This window comes from Taudactylus pleione, unplaced genomic scaffold (assembly GCF_031769625.1).
Source record: "Taudactylus pleione unplaced genomic scaffold, aTauple2 ptg000061l, whole genome shotgun sequence".
NCBI lineage: Eukaryota > Metazoa > Chordata > Amphibia > Anura > Myobatrachidae > Taudactylus > Taudactylus pleione.
In genome coordinates, this window is record NW_028284463.1 from 11,226,388 (window position 1) to 11,251,348 (window position 24,961).

The 24,961-nt window shown below is 47.1% G+C and overlaps 1 protein-coding gene across 4 annotated transcripts in view; it reads right to left on the minus strand.

Annotated features, from left to right (window-relative positions):
- Positions 1-24,961, minus strand: part of GLYR1 (glyoxylate reductase 1 homolog) — a 77,786-nt gene that overhangs the window by 10,846 nt on the left and 41,979 nt on the right. The window contains exons 7-13 of one of the 4 annotated variants that reach the window (XM_088464685.1): positions 23,948-24,001; positions 10,125-10,196; positions 8,701-8,751; positions 8,515-8,588; positions 7,257-7,356; positions 5,226-5,279; positions 4,988-5,098 (exon numbers count right to left, since the gene is read on the minus strand). In XM_088464685.1, the coding sequence (XP_088320811.1) occupies positions 4,988-5,098; positions 5,226-5,279; positions 7,257-7,356; positions 8,515-8,588; positions 8,701-8,751; positions 10,125-10,196; positions 23,948-24,001 (516 nt within the window). The remainder of the gene's footprint in view (positions 1-4,987; positions 5,099-5,225; positions 5,280-7,256; positions 7,357-8,514; positions 8,589-8,700; positions 8,752-10,124; positions 10,197-23,947; positions 24,002-24,961) is intronic. The other 3 variants (XM_088464701.1, XM_088464694.1, XM_088464710.1) reach the window with 3 other exon arrangements.

A 24,961-nucleotide genomic window follows, 5' to 3' on the forward strand; every position in this document is an offset into this window, starting at 1 on the left:
TGAGCTGAGGGGAGGAGCCGCTGACAGGGAAGGCTTCCTCCCCTGGCTGGCCATTACCCCAGGGATGCTGGCTTCCCTTGCCGGTTATCCCTGGTGGTCTAGTGGTCCCACGGGTTATGGGGGGGGGGGGGCCCGCCGCCACTGCCAGCAGCCTCCGGTCTGTCCCCAGGACCGGAGGCTAAAGGACTGCATTTAAGGCATTCCGCGCGCCGCCGCTAGCCAGCGACGCGCGGCTTACCTGCATCCCCGGCGACTCCGGCAGCAGTCCTGGGAGGTAGACAGAGTCCGGCTAGTACGGACTCTGTCCTCCCGCCGCGATCCCCAGATTAGTACTGGCGTCGCGGCGCCAGTCGGGGAATCAGAGCGGCAGCGTGGGCGTCTGTACAGACAGCCCTTCGCTGCCGTCTGTAGTAAAAATAGATTAAAAATAAATAAAATTTAACTTAAAATAAAAAGCTTCTGGGGGCTGCTCCTGCAGCCCCCCTGCGCGGTGACCGACTCCGGCCGGGCACCAGCTTACACTGAGGTGCCTGTGGCTCGGGGGCGGGGTATAGAGGAGGACCCAAGTGCATCCTGGGAGCTAAAAGCTTAACTGTGTGGTGCCCATGGATCCTGTTCCAGCTATAACCCCAAGGTCAACCCTGTGGACCCCCTATGGACCCTGAAGTAGAAACATCAGGGACAGACTGAAATTCTGCAAACAGTACAGGGATTGGACTGCTGAAGACTGGGGCAAAGTTCTTTTCTCTGATGAATCCCCTTTCAGATTGTTTGGGGCATCTGAAAAAACGCTTGTCCGGAGAAGGAAAGGTGAGCGCTACCATCAGTCCTGTGTCAGGCCAACAGTAAAGCATCCCAAGACCATTCATGTGTGGGGTTGCTTCTCAGCCAAGGGAGTGGGCTCACTCACAATTTTGCCTAAAGCTGGCCACACACTAGACCAACTTACATCCAACCAGCCAACTTGTTGATTGGTTGTAAATCTGGTAACGTATGGGAGTAAATGATGATCAGCAATTTGCTACTAAATGCCAAAAAACAGATGAAAATGGTCGGTCAGACAAGTTTGTTAAATGTTTGATCTAAACAATTTGTTCAAACAACAGTTTTGGTTCATTTCCCAGCGTTTGGGAGCAAATTGCTGATTGTATTCCTTACCAGATTTTCATTCCAACCAATCAACAAGTTGGCTGGTTGGATGTAAGTTGGTCTAGTGTGTGGCCAGCTTAAGAACACAGCCATGAATATAGAATGGTACCAAAACATCCTCCAAGAGCAACTTCTCCCAACCATCCAAGAACAGTTTGGTGATGAACAATGCCTTTTCCAGCATGAAGGAGCACCTTGCCATAAGGCAAAAGTGATAACTAAGTGGCTCAGGGAACAAAACATCGAAAATTTTGGGTCCATGGCCAGGAAACTCCCCAGACCTTAATCCCATTGAGAATTTGTGGTCCATCCTTAAGAGACTGGTGGACAAACAAAAACCCACAAATTCTGACAAACTCCAAGCATTGATTAGGCAAGAATGGGCGGCCATCAGTCAGTATGTGGCCCAGAATTTGATTGACAGCATGCCAGGGCGAATTGCAGAGGTCTTGAAAAAGAAAACACTGCAAATATTGGCACTCTGCATAAACTTAATGTAAATGTCAAAAAAAGTCTTCACTTATGAAATGCTTGTAATATTACTTCAGTATACCATAGTAACATCGGACAAAAAGATCTAAAACACTGAAGCAACAAACTTTCTGAAAACAAATACTTGTGTCATTCTCAAAACTTTTGGCCACAGCTGTAAACTACCCACGCTAATACACCCATCTATACTACACACTAATACACCCTCACACCTACACTACCTCACACTAATATACCCTCCCACCTACCCTACTCCCACCTACCTTACTCCCACCACCCACTAATACACCATCACACCTACCCTACTCCCACCTATATTACCCACACTAGTACACCCTCACACCTACCCTACTCCCAGCTATACTATCCACACTAATACACCCTCACACCTACCCTACTCCCAGCTATACTATCCACACTAATACACCCTCACACCTACCCTACTCCCAGCTATACTATCCACACTAATACACCCTCCCAGCCAACCCTACTCCCAGCTATACTATCCACACTAATACACCCTCCCACCAATACACCCTCCCACCTACCCTACTCCCACCACTCACACTAATACACCCTCCCACCTACCCTACTCTCACCACTCACACTAATACACCATCACACCTACCCTCCTCCCACCTATACTACCCACACTAATACACCCTCACACCTACCCTACTCCCACCTATACTACCCACACTAATACACCCTCACACCTACCCTACTCCCACCTATACTACCCACACTAATACACCCTCACACCTACCCTACTCCCACCTATACTACCCACACTAATACACCCTCACACCTACCCTACTCCCACCTATACTACCCACACTAATACACCCTCACACCTACCCTACTCCCACCTATACTACCCACACTAATACACCCTCACACCTACCCTACTCCCACCTATACTACCCACACTAATACACCCTCACACCTACCCTACTCCCACCTATACTACCCACACTAATACACCCTCACACCTACCCTACTCCCACCTATACTACCCACACTAATACACCCTCACACCTACCCTACTCCCACCTATACTACCCACACTAATACACCCTCACACCTACCCTACTCCCACCTATATTACCCACACTAATACACCCTCACACCTACCCTACTCCCACCTATACTATCCACACTAATACACCTTCACACCTACCCTACTCCCACCTATACTATCCACACTAATACACCTTCACACCTACCCTACTCCCACCTATACTACCCACACTAATACACCCTCACACCTACCCTACTCCCACCTATATTACCCACACTAATACACCCTCACACCTACCCTACTCTCACCACTCACACTAATACACCATCACACCTACCCTCCTCCCACCTATACTACCCACACTAATACACCCTCACACCTACCCTACTCCCACCTATACTACCCACACTAATACACCCTCACACCTACCCTACTCCCACCTATACTACCCACACTAATACACCCTCACACCTACCCTACTCCCACCTATACTACCCACACTAATACACCCTCACACCTACCCTACTCCCACCTATACTACCCACACTAATACACCCTCACACCTACCCTACTCCCACCTATACTACCCACACTAATACACCCTCACACCTACCCTACTCCCACCTATACTACCCACACTAATACACCCTCACACCTACCCTACTCCCACCTATACTACCCACACTAATACACCCTCACACCTACCCTACTCCCAGCTATATTACCCACACTAATACACCCTCACACCTACCCTACTCCCAGCTATACTATCCACACTAATACACCCTCACACCTACCCTACTCCCAGCTATACTATCCACACTAATACACCCTCACACCTACCCTACTCCCACCTATACTACCCACACTAATACACCCTCACACCTACCCTACTCCCACCTATATTACCCACACTAATACACCCTCACACCTACCCTACTCCCACCTATACTATCCACACTAATACACCTTCACACCTACCCTACTCCCACCTATACTATCCACACTAATACACCTTCACACCTACCCTACTCCCACCTATACTACCCACACTAATACACCCTCACACCTACCCTACTCCCACCTATATTACCCACACTAATACACCCTCACACCTACCCTACTCCCAGTTATACTACCCACACTAATACACCCTCACACCTACCCTACTCCCAGCTATACTACCCACACTAATACACCCTCACACCTACCCTACTCCCACCTATACTACCCACACTAATACACCCTCACACCTACCCTACTCCCACCTATACTACCCACACTAATACACCTTCACACCTACCCTACTACCACCTCTATTACCCACACTAATACACCCTAACACGTACCCTACTCCCACCTATACTATCCACACTAATACACCCTCGCACCTACCCTACTCCCACCTATACTACCCACACTAATACACCCTAACACCTACCCTACTACCACCTCTATTACCCACACTAATACACCCTAACACGTACCCTACTCCCACCTATACTATCCACACTAATACACCCTCGCACCTACCCTACTCCCACCTATACTACCCACACTAATACACCCTCACACCTACCCTACTCCCACCTCTATTACCCACACTAATACACCCTAACACCTACCCTACTCCCACCTATACTATCCACACTAATACACCCTCACACCTACCCTACTCCCATCTATACTACTCACACTAATACACCCTCACACCTACCCTACTCCCACCTATACTACCCACACTAATACACCCTCACACCTACCCTACTCCCACCTATACTACCCACACTAATACACCCTCACACCTACCCTACTCCCATCTATACTACTCACACACTAAAGTCCCCTACACTTCCTACTGTAATGCCCCCGCACACCAACACCCATCTCAGTGAGCCCTTTTCCAACAAGATTCTTATGAACGGCACCTTCCCTGTCCTTTACTTTCACATGTGCATGTAGTTTGTATAGCTAGTATGTCCCTTTAGTGTAGAGCCTGCTTCCCCCGCTGATTGGCGCTGTGGAGACTGGGCAATGGTAACAATAATAACCTTTAGGGCTGACATATACAGATCGAACAAATTACGATGTGCTCACTGGAAACACTGTGACAACACTCGCCCACCCTTTTGCATGGATTAACCCAGCCAGTCTGCATGACAAGCCTGCCATACACACTGCTAGAGCGGCACACACCCCTACAGCCTGGCACACAGTAGGCAAGTATGAACACTCCCGCTACTTCATACTCATTACTAGCCTAGAGAAACAGCTCTCTAATAACTGAACAATGTTGGCAGACTTGGCACCACACCGTCAACGCACATCTTTAGCTGCTTTGGGATCTGCCACGCAGGCAAACGTGATGTCACAGGTGGAGACCACTTCCGCTGGAGTTCGGCCCAGGTGTGCCCCTTCCTGGATGAACAAGTCACACTGCAGGGAGGAAGAGAGAGAGGAATGAGGAGAGAGCAGCGCCCCCTTGTGGCCCACCACATACAATACAGCCAAGTGAAGGTAAAGTCCAACTTATTTACTGCGCAGTTAAACAAATTGCCTTTACCTTTCTGTTCTCATCCTGATCCCACACTTCACTGTCATTTCCTCCAGACGCTTTCTATTTTAGAGATATAACGGAAATGGATTTTCTCAGGGCTGTTTTTAGAGCAACAAAAAGTATGAAGCCAGCGCTCAGCCCATCTGACATTGAGACAAAGGATGCTGCAGTGATTCCAATGAAGTATGAGATCACACGTGGAGCAGTACACACAGCCGGGATCACATGTATGTGACAGGGCCGGCAGGATTAACACCGCCAGTAATGAGAGCAGCTTCTTTTAGAACTAGTTTTTTTTTTTTTTTTTTAGCCCAGTGTACTACAGTGCCTTGCAAAAGTATTCACCCCACCCGCTTTGGCTTTTTACCTTTTTTGTTACATTACAACCTAATTTTTTTCTTTTTTTTTATCTGAATTTTATGTGATGGATCTGCACAATATAGTCTTATTTGGTGAAGTGAAATGAGAAAAATATATTTAAAAAAGAATCTTTATAAATAAAATTCTGAAAATTGGCCTGTGCATATGTAATCACCCCCTTTACTATGAAGCCCCTCAAAAGTTCTGGTACAAAAAATTACCTTCAGAAGTCACATAATTAGTTAAATGAAGTCCACCTGTGTGAAATCTAAGTGTCACATGATCTGTCAGTATATACACACCTTTTCTGAAAGGCCCCAGAGGTTGCAACACCACTAAGCAAGAGGCCTCACACCATGAAGACCAAGGAGCTCTCCAAACAAGTCAGGGACAAAGTTGTTGAGAAGTACAATTCTGAGATGGGTTATAATAAAATATCCAAATCTTTGACGATCCCCCGGAGCACCATCAAATCCATCATCATCAAATGGAAAGAACATGGTATCACAACAAACCTGCCAAGAGAGGGCTGCCCACAAAACTCACGGACCGGGCAAGGAGGGCATTAATCAGAGAGGCAGCACAGAGACCAAAGGTAACCCTGAAGGAGCTGCAGAGTTCCGCAGCAGAGACTGGTGTATCTGTGCATGTGACCACAATAAGACATACACTCCATAGAGCTGGGCTTTAGTGATAAAAATAAGACACGATTTGAGTTTGCCAAAAGGCATGTGGGCGACTCCCCAAATGTATGGAGGAAGGTGCTCTGGTCAGATGAGACTAAAATTGAACATTTCGACCACCAAGGAAAATGCTATGTCTGGCGCAAACCCAACACATCCCATCACCCCGAGATCACCATCCCCACAGTGTAACATGGTGGTGGCAGCATCATGCTGTGGGGATGTTTTTCAGCAGCAGGGACTGGGAAACTGATTTGAGGGAAAGATAGATGGTGATAAATACAGGGATATTCCTGAGCAAAACCTGTTTCAGTCTGCCTGTGATCTGAGACTGGGACGGAGGTTAACCTTCCAGCAGGACAATGACCCGAAGCATACTGCTAAAGCAACACTCGAGGGGTTTAAGGAGAAGGATTTAAAAGTGTTGGAATGGCTTAGTCAAAGCCCAGATCTCAATCCAATTGAGAATCTGTGGTCAGACTTGAAGATTGCTGTTCACAAGCGGAAACATCCAACATGAGGGAGCTGGAGCAGTTTTGCCTTGAGAAATGGGCAAAAATCCCAGGGGCAAGATGTGGCAAGCTCATAGAGACTTATCCAAAGCGACTTGCAGCTGTAATAGCCACAAAAGGTGGCTCGACAAAGTACTGACTTTAGGGGGGTGAATAGTTATGCACGCTGAAGTTTTCTGTTATGTTGTCCTAAATGTTGTTTGAATCACAATATAAAAAACACAACTTCACAGTTGTAGGCATGTTGTGTGAATGAAATGATGCACACCTTCACACAATCCATTATAATTCCAGGCTGTGAGGCAACAAAACATGAAAAATGCAAAGGAGCATAAATACTTTTGCAAGGCACTGTACATAACTGTATAACAATGTTTCTGTGTGACAAATATAAAGTTTAATTCAGAACTTCTGTAAATCTACCTAAACATACTTGTGTGTAAATGACGGATTGGTACCGCGGTCTCTGCCCAGGTTATTACCTTCTCCGCAGTCCTGTTCCATACGGTCACCGTGTGCCCCATCTTCAACAGGTTGGACACTATCCCACTTCCCATTAGCCCCAAGCCGAGAAATCCGATCCTGAGCAAAGGAGAGGAGAAAGGAGACTGACGTCACTGTGTAACATCTCCCTCCCCGGCCAGTCGCTAGCCATCTACCTCCATGTCTGTCTCACGTCACTGTGTAACACCTCCCTCCCCGGCCAGTCTCTAGCCATCTACCTCCATGTCTGTATGTATGTGTGTGTGTGTGTTATGTACAGTAATGTGATAGGGTTACATCGCTCTGTATGTGTGTTATGTACAGTAATGTGATAGGGTTATATCACTCTGTATGTGTGTTATGTACAGTAATGTGATAGGGTTACATCGCTCTGTATGTGTGTTATGTACAGTAATGTGATAGGGTTACATCGCTCTGTATGTGTATGTTATGTACAGTAATGATAGGGTTACATTGCTCTGTATGTATGTGTGTTATGTACAGTAATGTGATAGGGTTACATCGCTCTGTATGTATGTGTTATGTACAGTAATGTGATAGGGTTACATCGCTCTGTATGTGTGTTATGTACAGTAATGATAGGGTTACATCGCTCTGTATGTGTATGTTATGTACAGTACTGTGATAGGGTTATATCGCTCTGTATGTGTGTGTTATGTACAGTAATGTGATAGGGTTACATCGCTCTGTGTGTGTGTTATGTACAGTAATGTGATAGGGTTACATCGCTCTGTATGTGTATGTTATGTACAGTAATGTGATAGGGTTACATTGCTCTGTATGTATGTGTGTTATGTACAGTAATGTGATAGGGTTACATCGCTCTGTATGTATGTGTTATGTACAGTAATGTGATAGGGTTACATCGCTCTGTATGTGTGTTATGTACAGTAATGATAGGGTTACATCGCTCTGTATGTGTATGTTATGTACAGTACTGTGATAGGGTTATATCGCTCTGTATGTGTGTGTTATGTACAGTAATGTGATAGGGTTACATCGCTCTGTGTGTGTGTTATGTACAGCAATGTGATAGGGTTACATCGCTCTGTATGTGTGTTATGCACAGAAATGTTATCTACGTACAGCGCTAATGGGGCCCCATGGGATTCATCAGCTAACTCCTTATATCTATCCTATATAAATAAAACAATCCATACTGCAAATCACATCTCCTGCCAGTGACCATGCCCTGGATGGCATCTTAGCAATGTGTAAGGTGGGCAGAGGACGTACTTTTTGTCTGTGGGTGTGATGCTGCCGTTGATGGCTGTGCTGTCTGCTGCCTGGATGGATGTTGAGCCGGTGTCCTGAATACAGCAAGAAGGAGGATCATTATTATACATGTCAGATGGGACTGGAAGTAATCTAGGAGCCAGCAATGATCACATGATTAGGGAGGAGGGGACGCCGTGTTCTCACCTCCTCGGACACTTTCAGTCGCTTGCTGATTGCCTGGTACGTGACACTGGGCTGAGGGCAGAAGAGAGTCACATTTAGTGGTCAGGTAGAATACAATGCTCCAAAGTAAACCACATTAATGTAGCCGGACTCACCGATCATCTGCATCTTGTAAGGCTTAAGCCTTGCTCACAACTATTCCACATTAGCCATATTTAGCTTTAATTGTATTACTTCAATTCTGACTTGAATTGTTTTCCTAGGGAAGCATGGCCCTAGTGTGACAACCTGCTGCAGAAGTGAAGGATAGCATGGTATGTATTTATAGAGGCACAAATACTGCAGGTTCTGTCCATGTATTATTACTCGCCTGCACATTGCTTTAATAAACCACTCATCTCCGATGTGGACTTTACTTTAAATGGACAGAGCTATGTAGATCAGTACATGAAATTTGAGAAGGAGGATTACAAGAGTAACCAGAAGTGGCATAATAGTCCCTGCTGTGTGCCTTAAAACATTTTCGGGTTGAAAAGATGCTACACCGCTCAGCGCGGCTCACTCACGGAGGGCGAATTGAGGCTAGGTGTATGAGGGCACGTCTGTAGTACTTCTAAATAATCTGAAGGTACTGCATTGAGCCGCACCAAATATTTCATAGGTGATGCTAGGAGATGATGGCACATTAATATTTTAATAATTTTACCTCAATCCTGACGCTGGGAGCCCGACAAGGGATTTAAGATAGGCGTCGAAACAGACGCCAACATTAATCCTGACGCCGAAATGCAGGAGGACAACAGCCCGAATGAAGGTAAGCCAGGGCGCCCTTAGTGTTAGAGGGGGGAGGAAAGGGTTATGTAGCATAGAGGGGTTATCGGTAGGTTGTTTTTTTTTTAGGCACCCCTAGGGGGGAGGTTTAGGATCTGGCCCCACTGGGGGGGGTTAGGCACTAATGGTGCATACACACGGTCAGATTTTGTCAGATCTGAACGATAATTTTAAAAATTGTTCATATCTGTAGGAAAAATCTGACATGTGCGCCTACAACGATGTGCGTTCCCGCATGTCAGAGAACGATATCTGAAATCTGATGTGTTTGCAGTCAGATTTGGATGATTCCATTCATTTTAATACTGTCTAAAATCATTCATCTGACATATCTGACCGTGTGTAGGCACCATAAGTGGGGAGGGGTTAGGGTTAGGCATGAAGGGTGGGAAACTTAGGTTTAGGCACTAACGGGGAGGGTTAGGGGGAAATAGGTTAGTATACTTACCCAACTCTTGTCGGGATACCAACCATCGGGATGCCGCTGTCAGTATTTTGACAGGAGGCATCCCGACAGCCAGCATTACATACAGATTCCCTCTGGATAAACCCACCCCACAAAAACCTGTCATTTTAGGTTTGGTCAGACGGGGGAGCTAGAGTCATCAAAGTACCTTTTTCAGCACCATCTCCGTGCCTAGTGTTCTGTGTCCATGCATCAGCCAACTGGCACCTGCTGTATCCTCCTGCAATGGGAAAGAGAAGCACATTTACCAGGCAACCGGTCACCAATTACTACAATACACACATAGAGGACCAGTCACCTATGATCAGCAATAAATAGGGACGTGCTGGGGGCACCTGCTGGAGAGTCCATAACTCAGGAGCTCCGGCTGGAACAGCAAAAGCTGCAGCTCTGCACTATAAAAGTAGCGCTAACCTCTCTCACCCCCATCCCACCCCACAGGATTATCCGGGTATATTGTGTATATAGAAACACTCCCACTGATACCTCATACCTTTCTATATCAGCAATCAGGCAGCTTAGAGGTAACACAAACCCCTTCCCCCTACCCCTCACATGTCAGTGCAGATATAAGTGTCACGGCCAGAGATCTGTACACAAACAGGGACGCATGCAAAACGTGTACCGAGTCAAAGGGATGCATTATGGGCTACATGCAGGACCAGAAGTGTAACGGCCACCATGATGCCATGGTACAGACCTCCGGCCTATCCTCTGCAGCATTTACACACTTAGGGGCTCATTCCCAGCTGAGCGCAGAAGTGCCTACGTCTTACGCTAATGCTGCAGCGGATGTCATTAATACCGAGGCGCCCACTTGTAGCACCTTGCTGTGGTGCAGCTCCGTCTTGGGGGGTAGTCTTTAGATGCACCATCGAAACTCCGCCTTATGGCAGGTGCAGTTTCTTCGCAAGTACGGCCTCTGGTGTGAGCGGCTGTGCATCATTGGACGCAGCCGCTTACAGTGACACGCCCCCATCTGCTTAGCCACACCCCTATAGCCTCTCAGAAACGCACGCTGAATTCCACAGGCCGATACGTCCAAATCAGTTCTGTCTGAGCGCTAACAATATGGACGCCTGCGAAGACTTAATGCATGGACACTGCGCGTGACACAGAATCAGGCCATTACTGACCTGACCACCATATATTACTATAGAGTCAGAGTGCCTTTACAACGCGGGTCTAGGAGTACATCACTGCATGGTATAGGTCTCACAGGGTAGCTACCACCATACATTACTATAGAGTCAGAGTGCCTTTACAACGCGGGTCTAGGAGTACATTACTGCATGGTATAGGTCTCATAGGGTAGCTACCACCATACATTACTATAGAGTTACAGTGCCTTTACAACGCGGGTCTAGGAGTACATTACTGCATGGGATAGGTCTCATAGGGTAGCTACCATCATATATTACTATAGAGTCAGAGTGCCTTTACAACGCAAGTCTAGGGGTACATTACTGCATGGTATAGGTCTCATAGGGTAGCTACCACCATACATTACTATAGAGTCAGAGTGCCTTTACAACGCGGGTCTGGGAGTACATTACTGCATGGTATAGGTCTCATAGGGTAGCTACCACCATACATTACTATAGAGTTACAGTGCCTTTACAACGTGGGTCTAGGAGTACATTACTGCATGGTATAGGTCTCACAGGGTAGCTACCACCATACATTACTATAGAGTCAGAGTGCCTTTACAACGCGGGTCTGGGAGTACATTACTGCATGGTATAGGTCTCATAGGGTAGCTACCACCATACATTACTATAGAGTTACAGTGCCTTTACAACGTGGGTCTAGGAGCACATTACTGCATGGTATAGGTCTCATGGAGTAGCTACCACCATACATTACTATAGAGTTACAGTGCCTTTACAACGTGGGTCTAGGAGCACATTACTGCATGGTATAGGTCTCATGGAGTAGCTACCACCATACATTACTATAGAGTTAGAGTGCCTTTACAACGCAAGTCTGGGAGTACATTACTGCATGGTATAGGTCTCATAGGGTAGCTACCACCATACATTACTATAGAGTCAGAGTGCCTTTACAACGTGGGTCTAGGAGTACATTACTGCATGGTATAGGTCTCATAGGGTAGCTACCACCATACATTACTATAGAGTCAGAGTGCCTTTACAACGTGGGTCTAGGAGTACATTACTGCATGGTATAGGTCTCATAGGGTAGCTACCACCATACATTACTATAGAGTTACAGTGCCTTCACAACGTGGGTCTAGGGGTACATTACTGCATGGTATAGGTCTCATTGGGTAGCTACAAGAGAGACGGCACAAAGCAACGGCCACAAATACTGAATATTTAATGAATTTGTCACAACTTTGATTTTTTACAATTGTAAAGTGCTGCAGGGAATGCTGGTACTGCACTATACAGACAGCAACAACCGGCAGAAATAGCTGGGCATGTTTGATGCCTAGCAGCTTACACACCCAGAGCTACAGCCAGACAATACAGGGAGCAATGGGCATCATTCCCAGTGTATAGCCAGATTAGGAGACCAGGACAATGACCAATGCGGGCGTTTAGTTCTTTTATTAATTGGAAACAAATGTAGCAATATTTATGCACACGTTACAAAATCCCTCCTCATATTGCCTCAGATGGCACTTTGTTTCACGTAGGGGTCAATTCAATTGGGGGACGGCCTGCCGTGGATACAAGCGCATCACAACTCACACCCCCCCCCCCCTCGCAGACCAATCTTGTGATTTTTTTTTGCACGGAGGTACTGTAAGTGCGGCATATAGTCACACTTACACGCGGCCACAAGTAATTTGCTGCTACTTCAATCGGCCCCTAAGGCTTTAAACACCAGGATAGGGCATGTGCTCACACAGGTGGTTCCATAAGGCCCCATGGTGTGATGCCACGCACGACTGTTAGTAGGCCGCAACTGCGGGCTAATGCTAGCAGAAGGAGTTGTAGGTTATACCCAAGGCAAACATGGCCAGGACCATCTTGTAAATGCCACGGGTTTAGTGACTGGCATCTTACAGGGGGATCAGTGATCCCTACTTTTTAATCGCTGTTCAAGATGCGATAATCCACGAAGCAAAGTACCAGAGGCTGAGGAATCCATCCGTAAGCATTAGGCCTACTGTGTGTAATGAATATATATAATACTCATTTCAATTCAAATTTCCCACTAGATTCTCTAGCAGAGTCTCTAACATGGGGTTAAGGGCTCGATTCAGACCCGTTCGCTAGATGCATATGCAAATGTCGGCACGGCAAGGCATTAGCACGCCCACTATGTCTTAGTGTGCCATCGCATTGTGTATGCAGATGCCCACCAGCCTATTCATAAGACGCCCACTTGCGCACGTCATCTCCAGGAAGTGTATGCAACCACCGGTACATCGAGCACCACGGATGCGATTGCAGCACTTGTGGCTGACCATACCCTGCCGCAAGCAGTGTGAGCACTTCAGTGTAAAATTCAGCCAAGTGACGTGTACTATGACGCTGCGTCTTAATTATGCACGCCTCTGAAACACAGTTTCTAGGGGCCAGCCCCTGTCACCACCCGCAAATGGCTACTCCCATCACTCATTCAGCTGGACTGTCTATGCGCAGCGAGCGTTACACTTCCCGATCGCTCGCAGTGGTTTGCGTACGGACTTTGCGATGCATGCGCAGAATGCAAACAAATGGCTGGCTGCGTGCGAACGCTTCCTAGCGAGCTGGTCTGAATCAGGCCCTAAGTATGGAAACCTGGCGGTCAGGATGCCGGCGGTTAGAATACTGACAGCTGCATCCTGACAGCCAAAGGTAAGTATCCCTACACTAACCCCTAACCCACCTTTCCAGCAGCCTAACCCTCCCCCTAGTGCCTAAACCTAACACTCATACTTACCCGCCGGGATGCTGTCGGTATTTGGGTGCAAGGATCCCAAGAACATCCCCTAACATGTATCCCTCCTGCCGATTACAATCAGTTGGGGGTATCTGTGGGCTTGACACGTGCAGTTCTCTACTGGAGGTCGTTGGGCCTGAACTGAGTAACACAATTGGGTCCTTCTGTGTAATTTGACATCATATTAGGAAACCTTCACAACAGCGGACTTAAGATTTAAGAAATCTGAAATGCTGCTCCCAGACCAACAGCCTGGAGAAGATGGTAAACACTGTTACACTGAAGGTCCGCAGCGTAACCTCCTGGAGCCGTCCACATCCAGCATGGAAAATAGTTTACCTTCAAATTTCTCCACCGGTGAACGCGGGAGTAGTTTCGGTAACATATGTGGGAGAGGAGCTAACAATCTAAGGCCATCAGCAACATACCCGAGTCCAATGGGAACATAGGAACACACCTCTATACCCGCATGACCACCATGGACGAAAGTCAAAATGGATTAAGGCATGATCCATACTTGCAATTTAGTGGAAAATGCATTTGTATTTTACTAGTAGGCAGCCCTGGAACGCATTGCCTTGGGGATGGATGGCAGAACCACACTTGCATACAGTGGTAATGGAATATATTTACCATTTTCGGTAATACAGTTGCATGACTAATTCTATATACGCCCCCCCCTGAACAGAAAAGGTCGTTCGACAGATAACCTGAGTTGATCGGGCGCATCAGGCAGTGATGGAGCCGACACTGATCTGCATTCACACTGCTCACTTACCCGGGGGATGGATGGATGGATGGATGGATGGATGGATAGATGGATATATATATATGCACAGCATGACATTTTAGGCGACTGCCGGAAGGATCGTTATTCTCGTGACATAACATAACCACAAGCACGTTAGCGGTAAATGCAGCGGACGGATGCCACACTCACAGCAACATTAACGGACTGTGCCGTGCCCGACGGACCAGTCACTTTGCCTGCGGAGAGGAAGGGCCGCTTGGCATGCATTTAGTGGCGAGAGAACTCAGCCAATCACTCAAGGCTGGCAGTACGCCGCTCAATGCACTTCTCAGAGACCAATCTCTCTTTACAGCGACAAATATAAAATATGACGGGTCATCCTTTTGGTTGGGTTATAAATATAAAAAAAAAAAAAAAAAAACGGACTGGCAGGGGTGCTATGGGTTGGATGTCCAAGACTAAAGATCTGCTTTTTCTTTTGGGTACACCGGTATTCCCAGGGCGTGCTCCTCTTCTGGAGCATCTCTTGTCACTGTCCAGCAAGTAGTCAGCAGGCATAGACGCGTTCCACCTACCCAGATATCTTCCATCCATTGCAGACATGTCCAGGTGGCATCGCTAACCGTGCTCGTCACTCGCTGCACCACAGGTGTCAGGGAAGCCGCCCAGGTGAGAGCATAGATTGTGGATTGCGAGTGACATGTTGCAGCCTAACTGATACTTTTCTAAGTCGTTCACAATCTCAACAAGGTTCCAGCTCTTCTGTCACCCAAGAAGCCAACACCTGTACAGGCTTCCCAAGCCGCACTCTCATTAACCTGGAGGACTTGGTTGAAGTTTTCATCCTTAAGAAGAGGATGAAATTGCCGACCCAAGATCCCTTCCTTATCTCTAGCATCACTCAGGAGTGGGAATGTTCCTCTCAGGTACCTGAAAGCTTTTCCATCTGTCTTCAACCCCATTACAGAGTTCTTCATATGACAGCGTTTGAGGTTTAAAGGTAGCACAAGAATTTTGCTTTGATCAACCAGAGGACTGCGATGGACAAAACGTGGCCTACAATGACTACGTGGCCTGCAATGGCTCCAGGTATCCAGGTTTGCCCATCTATATATTCTATAGACAGCCAAATTCCCTAGTATTTAACAAAATACCCCTAGATCGTCATAAATGGGCTATATTTTGGAACAGAGCACTAACAGAGCTCTAAATGTCATTCGTTCTTCACATGCTGTAGTCAATTAAAATGATTTTCACATCGGAAGCATTTGCAATGTTATATTTATATGGGATCTACTGTAAGAGAAAATGTTCTTGTTACAAAAAACAAACAAAAAAAAAAAACATACATCTTCGCAGCTTTTCTGCACGAAAAAGTATCACGCGCGTCCCCGGGTATCTCCGTTTTCAAACTGGCAAAAACGGGACGCAGTGAAACTCAAACAGGTGAAAAGTCCTGTAGTTATTGGGGAAATCAGCCTGACGCCCCCCAAAAGAAGCTCTGACATGGGGGTTCACTATGGGTAGCCTGCTGAAGGTAGTTGGGGTTTTTGAATGGTCTATATAGGCGCTATTTAGCGTCTGTCGGCAAGTGGTGAAGAATAGCATTTTGCAACTTTTTGGGGGAAATATAAGTATGCCCATCATGGGGTACATGAAAATGGGTCCATGCATATTTTAAAGTTGCTAAAGTCAAGCATTAAAAAGTGCCAAACACACACCTTCAGCAAACACCTGCAATCAAAGATACACCTCCCCCATACTTCCAGAACCCCCCAAAGACTGTTTCGCTAGTTTTTGAATTTTTTGTCACTTTTTTCAAAGTGCTTTTTTGGGGTGTCCTTTATGGGTTTTTCTTTTAAATTTTTTGACGCAGTTGCGTCAGGGGGGGGGGGGGGGGGGAGATAGTGGGGTGTCCATAGGGGTCAGGGTGGTTCCCGCAGTGTTGCTCCCCAAAATCCCAATTCTGCACTTTTTTCTGCCGGGTGTTCATAGGCAAAACTTTTTTTGCCTGTTACATTGCTTTGCGTTATCGCGTTAGCGAAAAGATGCTGAAATTGAATACGGGGATAAATTAAATTGTCGAAAATGACGTCATCGGGCAAAAAAGTTTCACCGAAAACGGCTTTTCGCTCCAAATGGAATACGGCCCTCACTCAGATATTTCTTCCTGTTGTTACTGTCTGTGCAGACAAGACACAGAGCCTGCTGTACAGTACCTGCCACTTCCATCTGGAACATATATTATGACCAGTGCTTTGTGGATGAGCCTTGAAGAGAAATTGCAGCCTGTTATCCAGCACTGGGCTGTGGCTAAAGACATGCAGGTTACATACATGGATTTAATAAATAACCTTTGTGACATACAGAGGAAAGGCAGACGTTACAAGGGCTACACCATAAATAACGCTGTCCGGACACAAACTGTCATATATGACACTTCACTAATGTCCCATAATGTGCCCATATTGGCTACTGTAACGTCACTAATGTCCCATAATGTGCCCACATTGGCTACTGTAACATCACTAATGTCCCATAATGCGCCCACATTGGCTACTGTAACGTCACTAATGTCCCATAATGCGCCCACATTGGCTACTGTAACGTCACTAATGTCCCATAATGCGCCCACATTGGCTACTGTAACGTCACTAATGTCCCATAATGCGCCCACATTGGCTACTGTAACGTCACTAATGTCCCATAATGCGCCCACATTGGCTACTGTAACGTCACTAATGTCCCATAATGCGCCCACATTGGCTACTGTAACGTCACTAATGTCCCATAATGCGCCCACATTGGCTACTGTAACGTCACTAATGTCCCATAATGCGCCCACATTGGCTACTGTAACGTCACTAATGTCCCATAATGCGCCCACATTGGCTACTGTAACGTCACTAATGTCCCATAATGCGCCCACATTGGCTACTGTAACGTCACTAATGTCCCATAATGCGCCCACATTGGCTACTGTAACGTCACTAATGTCCCATAATGCGCCCACATTGGCTACTGTAACGTCACTAATGTCCCATAATGCGCCCACATTGGCTACTGTAACGTCACTAATGTCCCATAATGCGCCCACATTGGCTACTGTAACGTCACTAATGTCCCATAATGCGCCCACATTGGCTACTGTAACGTCACTAATGTCCCATAATGCGCCCACATTGGCTACTGTAACGTCACTAATGTCCTATAATGTGCACATACTAGAAACATATACCAGTGTTCTATTGGCATAAACCTGACACACACGCCAGTGTTCTACTGGCATAAACCTGGCACATACACCAATGTTCTACTGGCATAAACCTGGCACATACACCAATGTTCTACTGGCATAAACCTGGCACATACACCAATGTTCTACTGGCATAAACCTGGCACATACACACGCCAGTGTTCTACTGGCATAAACCTGGCACATACACCAATGTTCTACTGGCATAAACCTGGCACATACACCAATGTTCTACTGGCATAAACCTGGCACATACACACGCCAGTGTTCTACTGGCATAAACCTGGCACATACACTAATGTTCTACTGGCATAAACCTGGCACATACACACCAGTGTTCTACTGGCATAAACCTGGCACATACACCAATATTCTACTGGCATACACACACACCAGTGTTCTATTGGCATAAACCTGGCACATACAGTACATGAGTCGGAAAAAAAAAAAAAACCAGCAAGTAACTGTGCACCCAGACAAACCATGTTGGAGCGCAAGGGAGGCAAATACATATATTCCGTATGCACGGTAAATACTGACTGCTTTTACATGTAGCCCATAAATGCTGGATAAGCTTTATTCCTATACTGCAATTTAGATTTGTGCTACAACACACCCCTCCCAAATCTAAATCTCTCTGCACATTTTACATCTGCCGACATGTTGGATTTCCCAGATTTGCTAATTCTGACCAAAATCTGATCGTAATGGGCAAATCTGGCATTTTTAACATAAAACAGTTTTCAGATTTCCCGAAGGATCAGTGACCATCGATTGTCGCCAATCAGCGTTTCCAACCAGCGGTTCCAATCGGACCGGGGAATCTGTTGCCTGATCTACGGGCACTTTACCTGCAGTGCAACATGGTTTTACCAAGGTGCACAATTACTTGCTTGTTTTCCTTTGCTCCCAACTCTGAATCTACACTGTAGTGGGCAAAATGCGTCTCTTCTCTCATGCACTTTATCTAAATGATGCAGGTGTAAAATGCGCCTCTAACACTACATCAGCACCAGTGTGTGTAGGGTGCACTGTGGGTCTATGAAGTGTGACACAAAGTAAAATGTGCTCTTTAGGAGCGCAATGCGCAAGATTTAGGGGGCGATGAAGAATGCTGTTGCTGGTGTACCAACGGCACATCACGGGCATCACCCGCACAACGCCCATTGATTTAATTCCAAATGCCATTTACATTATAGAATTACTCGTACATAAAGATTCTAGTGAAGCCAAATCAAAAAGGTATAATACAAAAACAATAAAGTAATCTGAACTTTTTGCCTTCTCTTGTTCTAATATAAATTATCTAACGCTACTACTGTATTTAGAAGTAAAAGAATGTTTGGTACTTGCCTGATAACCAGACCGCACCTTGCTAGAAGCATTCCTTTACCAGGATAGGACGCGGGGATCGTTCACCTCCGATTCTCTTATTTTTCACACGGATATTAACTTGACGGCCTAATTTGCTCTCCAACAAAGAGCGATCTGCTGGCGCTCGGCCTCACCCGGGCGCAAGCCGCGCAGCAATGTAGCGCAAAAAGTACTGTGCTCACACTACCAGCGCTCTAAATCCTATAACCAAATTATATACACTGGATAAAGAAACCTGGGGCTTCTGTAACATCAGTCACACCCAATACAAATTAGTATGTATCTTCATTGTGTAAACAGGTTTCCATGAAAAAAGGAGCACGGTATCAAGTAGTATCTCTTCCATTACTGCAATCGGTCCCAAACCCGCAGGGGTGCCATGGGTTGGCGGTACAGGGTTAAATAAAGTTATATATGGTCCATGTGAAATGCAAAACCAGAGCTGCTGGCTGCCAACCATAAAATGTATACAAACAAAAGGACAGCCCTGTCCTCCAACACATAAATGACCTACAAAGGTGCCCTCATACATCTATCCTCTATACGCCATGCAGCGCCACTAGCCTGGCATGAGTGAGCAGTCAGGTCCCGTGCAACTCTGCTAACTTTGGGCGCCTTTTTCGCCCGAAAATGCAGCTAAGTCGCACCAGCAAACTAATACCCCTTTCAGACATCTCGAGAATCCCGGGAATTTGGCCTGCCTCGGCCAAATTCCCGGGTACCCGAGTCTGTCTGAAAGGTGCCTACCCGGGAACATGTTCCCGGGTAGCCGCCCCTGCAATCATCCAGGCTTTTTCCCGGGACTTACCCTGCTTCTGTCTGAATGGTGCTACCCGGGAATTTACTACTCCCGGGCAGCACCAAGCAACTTTTACATTGACAGCGTAGAGTGTCCTTTAGGACGCTCTACGCTCAGTGGCGGGCTGGGCCGGGGGGCAGGGTGCCATGTGCCCCCCCGGGCCGCAACGTCATGCGGGCCGCGGGCAGTCTGTCACTGTGACACAGACTGCACCGCGTGTGTAGCGCTGACCGGACGGAGTTCGGACAACACTACACAGCACAAACACACAGCCACCGGAGCTGTCTGTTTGCTGTAATCAGCAGCCGCTGAGAGTCTGTCAGACTGCTGGGGGCACTACCAGGGGGGGGGGGGATTACTATGGGGGCAATACCAGGGTGGGATTACTACTGGGGGCACTACAAGGGGGGGGGGTTGGGACTACTACTACTGGGGGCACTACAAGGGGAGGGGGACTACTACTAGGGGCACTGCATAGGGCGGAGGGGACTACTACTAAAGAACCTGGCTTATGTCTGAAAGGGGTCTACATGGGAATTTCCCGGGTAGACACTGCAGTGTGAAAGGGGGGTCTCGACCAAATACCCGGGAATTTGCACAGGAGAAATTCCCGGGTCTGAGCAGGAAATTTCCCGGGTTGTATGTCTGAAAGGGGTATTAGACACTTTATTGGAATAATGACGCATAAAAGAAAAAAAAAGGCACCCAGTGCTAATAGTCTTACAGGACCTTGCACGTAGCGGGCAGCAGAGATGTGTAAGGACGCATCTGTAAGGGTGGCAGGTCAGCACAATTTACTTAAATGTAGTAATTGTTGCTGAATATTTCAATATCAATTATTTGGCCTAGGGGTGCCATGAAAAAAAAAAAAAAAAAATGCGGATGCTCTCGGGTGCCATGAATGAAGAAAGTTTGCGCACCGCAGCCTTACTGTAATTACAGACGTGTCCACATACATCTAGCCTCCTCGCACGTTAAACAGACCTTCTAGTGGCGCAACACTAATTCCGAGCGACTTTTTCCCGTAAAAAGCATCTAATTCGAAAAGCGATATGAGCAGGATGCAGAAAACGCTTCCGCTGATTAAAAGGATATGCGGCGTGCCTATATTCTGTGTGCGGCTGTTCTACATGCGAAATGCAATAGACGTAGCCACACTCATCCATCCCACAATGCGTATGCACCGCGGCATGGATGGCGCGACTAGTGTGCCCGCGTCTATGACTTCTATGGAGTTGAACGCCGTCTGCGGCTAGTTGCAGCCCGGCGAATGCTGTATGTTGCAGTGTCAGTGACTAATATTGTAACGTAGCATTGTGCATGCAGATACAGCCGCATACAGACTCTGGCCGTGCCACATATCACCACGAGCTGCTTGTACGTCCTACTGGCATCGCTTGGCAAATAACACGCGTTTCTAAGGGAAATAGTCGCTTGGTGCTAGAGAGTCGCATGGCGATGCTAAAGGCGACTTGTAGTGCACGAGGTAAGATGTATGTGGACACATCGGAAGTTGATGCCCCCATGTCAGTCCCACGGATGTCACCACTTACACCTTTGTAAGAGGGGGTCCCCTCTTCTGGACACTATACCCCAGAGCAGCCATTAAGGAGTGTGGTGCTGGGAAAGAATTAATCCCCTGATGGAGAACATTATAATCCATTACATTTCAAAATAGCAAGGAGGAGAAAGAAAGAGGATGGATATTCACTTTGTATAATCGGTCATTCTCCGCCATAATGGAGGCCTGGGCACACAACAGACTAGATTAGCCACAGTGGCTGACAGACTCCATGGGCTCGATTCAATTGAGCGCGATGTAAATAGCGCTGGGAGATCGCCTCCCTCCGGGGATGCGAGCAGCAATCCTTAGTCGGGGTTTGCTGCGCGATCTATTGAATAGCTCTGTCCTAAAAGGTTGTGTGGACTGGGTCTTCTGGAGCAAAGAAAGTCCTGAAACATCTGCTGTATCCAGCCAATCCAGTCCCTTTCCTGACAGAGGGGTAAATGTAATAGCCTGCAGGTATCGGCGAGTTCCGCGCAAGACTGCCTGATGTCTTAATGTAGCAGTCATTTAAAAAGAAAGAGTCAGCCCGGTTTTACCATATAAATGACCGCTACTTTGAAACAACGGACAGTCTTGCACGGAACTCGGCGATGCAGGCTACTGCATTTGCCCCAGACACCGGGGGGTGAATCTCCTGAGCTGGCAAGCAGAGATGTGCACAGTCCGTATTTGGGCGCACTAACCAGGACTTTAGACGGGTTTAGCCAGCAGACTAGTTAGGCACGTCAAGTGCAATAATTAATGGTGCGCCCAAAACCGATCAAAATGCTCCAATGGGTGGCGATTAATTATCGCGGCGCTAAAAACAATTGTATTATGGCGGGAGCGGGGAGGAGGGAGCTGAGCAGCAGGGGGCGCTCATAAATCATCAGGGACCTGGCTGATCATGTGACCAGAGACAAGCAACCTCTCTTGGGATTAGTTGTACTTCGGTTATTTCACCCAAAAACTAGTTTTGAAAAAAGAAGAAAAAAAAAAAAAAAAAGGGGGAGAAGCGGAGGGTTAACACGATTTTATTTTTGTAACAAATAACCACTTCTGTCAACATAATATCCCTTTTACAACAACTCTGGTCAGAAAAGGGATACGGATCTCTCACATAGGAACACCAACTTTAGTACATTCCTCCTAAGTCAGGGCTTGGACAATCCCAACAGCCAGAAATATCTAAAATCTCCTTACATCATCTAACTTCTGGGAAACTTCTACAGATGTTAAATATTGCACTAAATCACAGGCTCGTTACAATGGGCAAACTTTAATAGAAACAAAAATAAATAAAATGATAGAAAAAAATAAAAACTTTATTGTAGAGTGATGGTGCAGTCAGCAGACGGGACCTCCTGGTCATCTTCAGCACTGCTCTGGATTCTCTGATGCAAAATTCCAGAGAGCCTGTTAAAAGGACAGTGCTGGGCTCCTGCTAAGTACTGCAAAAGGGGGGTCAGGGAGCTCCCACACGGGTACTCTCATTAGGGGGGGGGGGGGGGGGGGGGTGTACAAAAGGACAGCGCTGAGTGCCTGCTAAGGACAGCAAAAGGGGATGGGGGGTGTCAGTGAGCTCCCACACAGTTGTTCTCATAGGGAGCGGGAGGGTGCTGAATGACAGGTCTGGGACCCTCCCCTCATGGGGGGGGGGGGGTTGGGTACTAAAGGACAATGCCAAGGACAGTAAAAGGGGGTGAAACCCTTCAGAATAAAGCTGGCCCCGGCGATGTTATGTGACCCATCTGTATGAGGTGCAGAACATCTACAGAGTTGCCCAGGAAACAAATTTATTTTAAACCACAATATTTCTGTTCAAACTCCTTTGACCTCACAGTGTTCCACACTGCATTATTAATGGATGCCCCAAAGAAGCCATAAAAATATAGTAATATATACATTTAGTATGGCATATCCTATTTATCCTGCCATAAACAGATGGTTCTGCACTTTATAATACACAGGTATTATATGGCTTCTCTAACACAACTCTCACATCCTGCTATAGTAAAGTTGAACGAACTCCTCAACCAACTGCACGGGAGGCGTTAACGTACCTCTCCCTGTAACTGCTGCGTTACCCATGACAATGAGGCAGCGCAATGGACTAATGGCAGCTGTCACACTGCGTAGGGAGCTCAGGGTCAGTCTGTAACCCAATAACCGAAACTGTACTGTGAGAACACAGGAGCGTTACTGCCAGTGAAGAACGAGTCAGCAAAGCAACATTCAGGAGGAACCGCTTCGGATGGCTTATTCCTGGGATGGAGCGGTCGGGATGCTAAAAGCACAGAGGTCCAGACATGGCCTCAGGTCTGCTCTTGCATGCTTGCGTGGCCTACCTTCTCGGTCTGGCTGAGCAGGAAGTGCTGGAAGTGAGAGTCGTCCCTGGAACGCTGCAACCGAACAGAGAGAGAAACTGAGATGCTTCCCTCTGTACCAGGACAAGACACTATCACCCCAACCAGTGTGAGAGAGAGGAGCCTCTACAGCAGTGGTCTCCAACCTGTAGCTCGCACGCTACTGGTAGCTCACGGTCTTGATTTTGGTAGCTCACCTAGCTGCAGTACTGCCCAGTAAACTAGGAGGAAGTGACCTCTGACGTGTGCTCCCCCGTGGCATTGACGCCATGGGTGGAGCCACAGGGAAGCACGTCAGGTGATTGCTGCAGCCTCTACAGCAATCACCCAACGTACTTCCAACGTGGCTCTGCCCACGGCGTCTACACTACGGCGTAGTGACTCCCGCCCTGCCCTGTCGGACAATCACACAGCAGCCCCATTTTTCTAAAGTAGCTCACACCTCAATTAACGTTGGAGACCACTGCTCTACAGCGTGCCACAGAAGCGTTCACCAGGCAGGATGGGTATCGGAGGGCACCGCTTTAGTGTAAACGCAGCGTCAGTTTCCTGGCTCTGTAATAATAATCATTGGTTGTCCCCTAGTGAGGAACGTTCTGTAATAACAGTCAGTTGTCCCCAGTCACACTACTGTATGGCACTGGGCACTCACTGTACAGGAGGCTTGCAATACATTGTTAGAATTCACACGCTGTAGCCGCTATGAGACCCAGATTTATCCCCCTCACCTTAATAATTTTATTACCGCAAACTACAGGCAGTCAATGTGTGAGTTCCTAAACTCCGTCCTCAAGGCACTCACAGTCCATGTTTTAAAGGATATCTAGGGTCATCTTCAGGCTGCTTTAGCAGGGCGCCACAGCCTGCCCAATTTAAGAATGCTAAAATGCACCCTGTCCTTATGGCAGCGCCCTGCTGAAACAAGCCGACCGGCTGGCGTCCTCACGCCAGGGGGGAGTGGCTATGTAATTCAACCGTCGGATGAATATCTGTTGA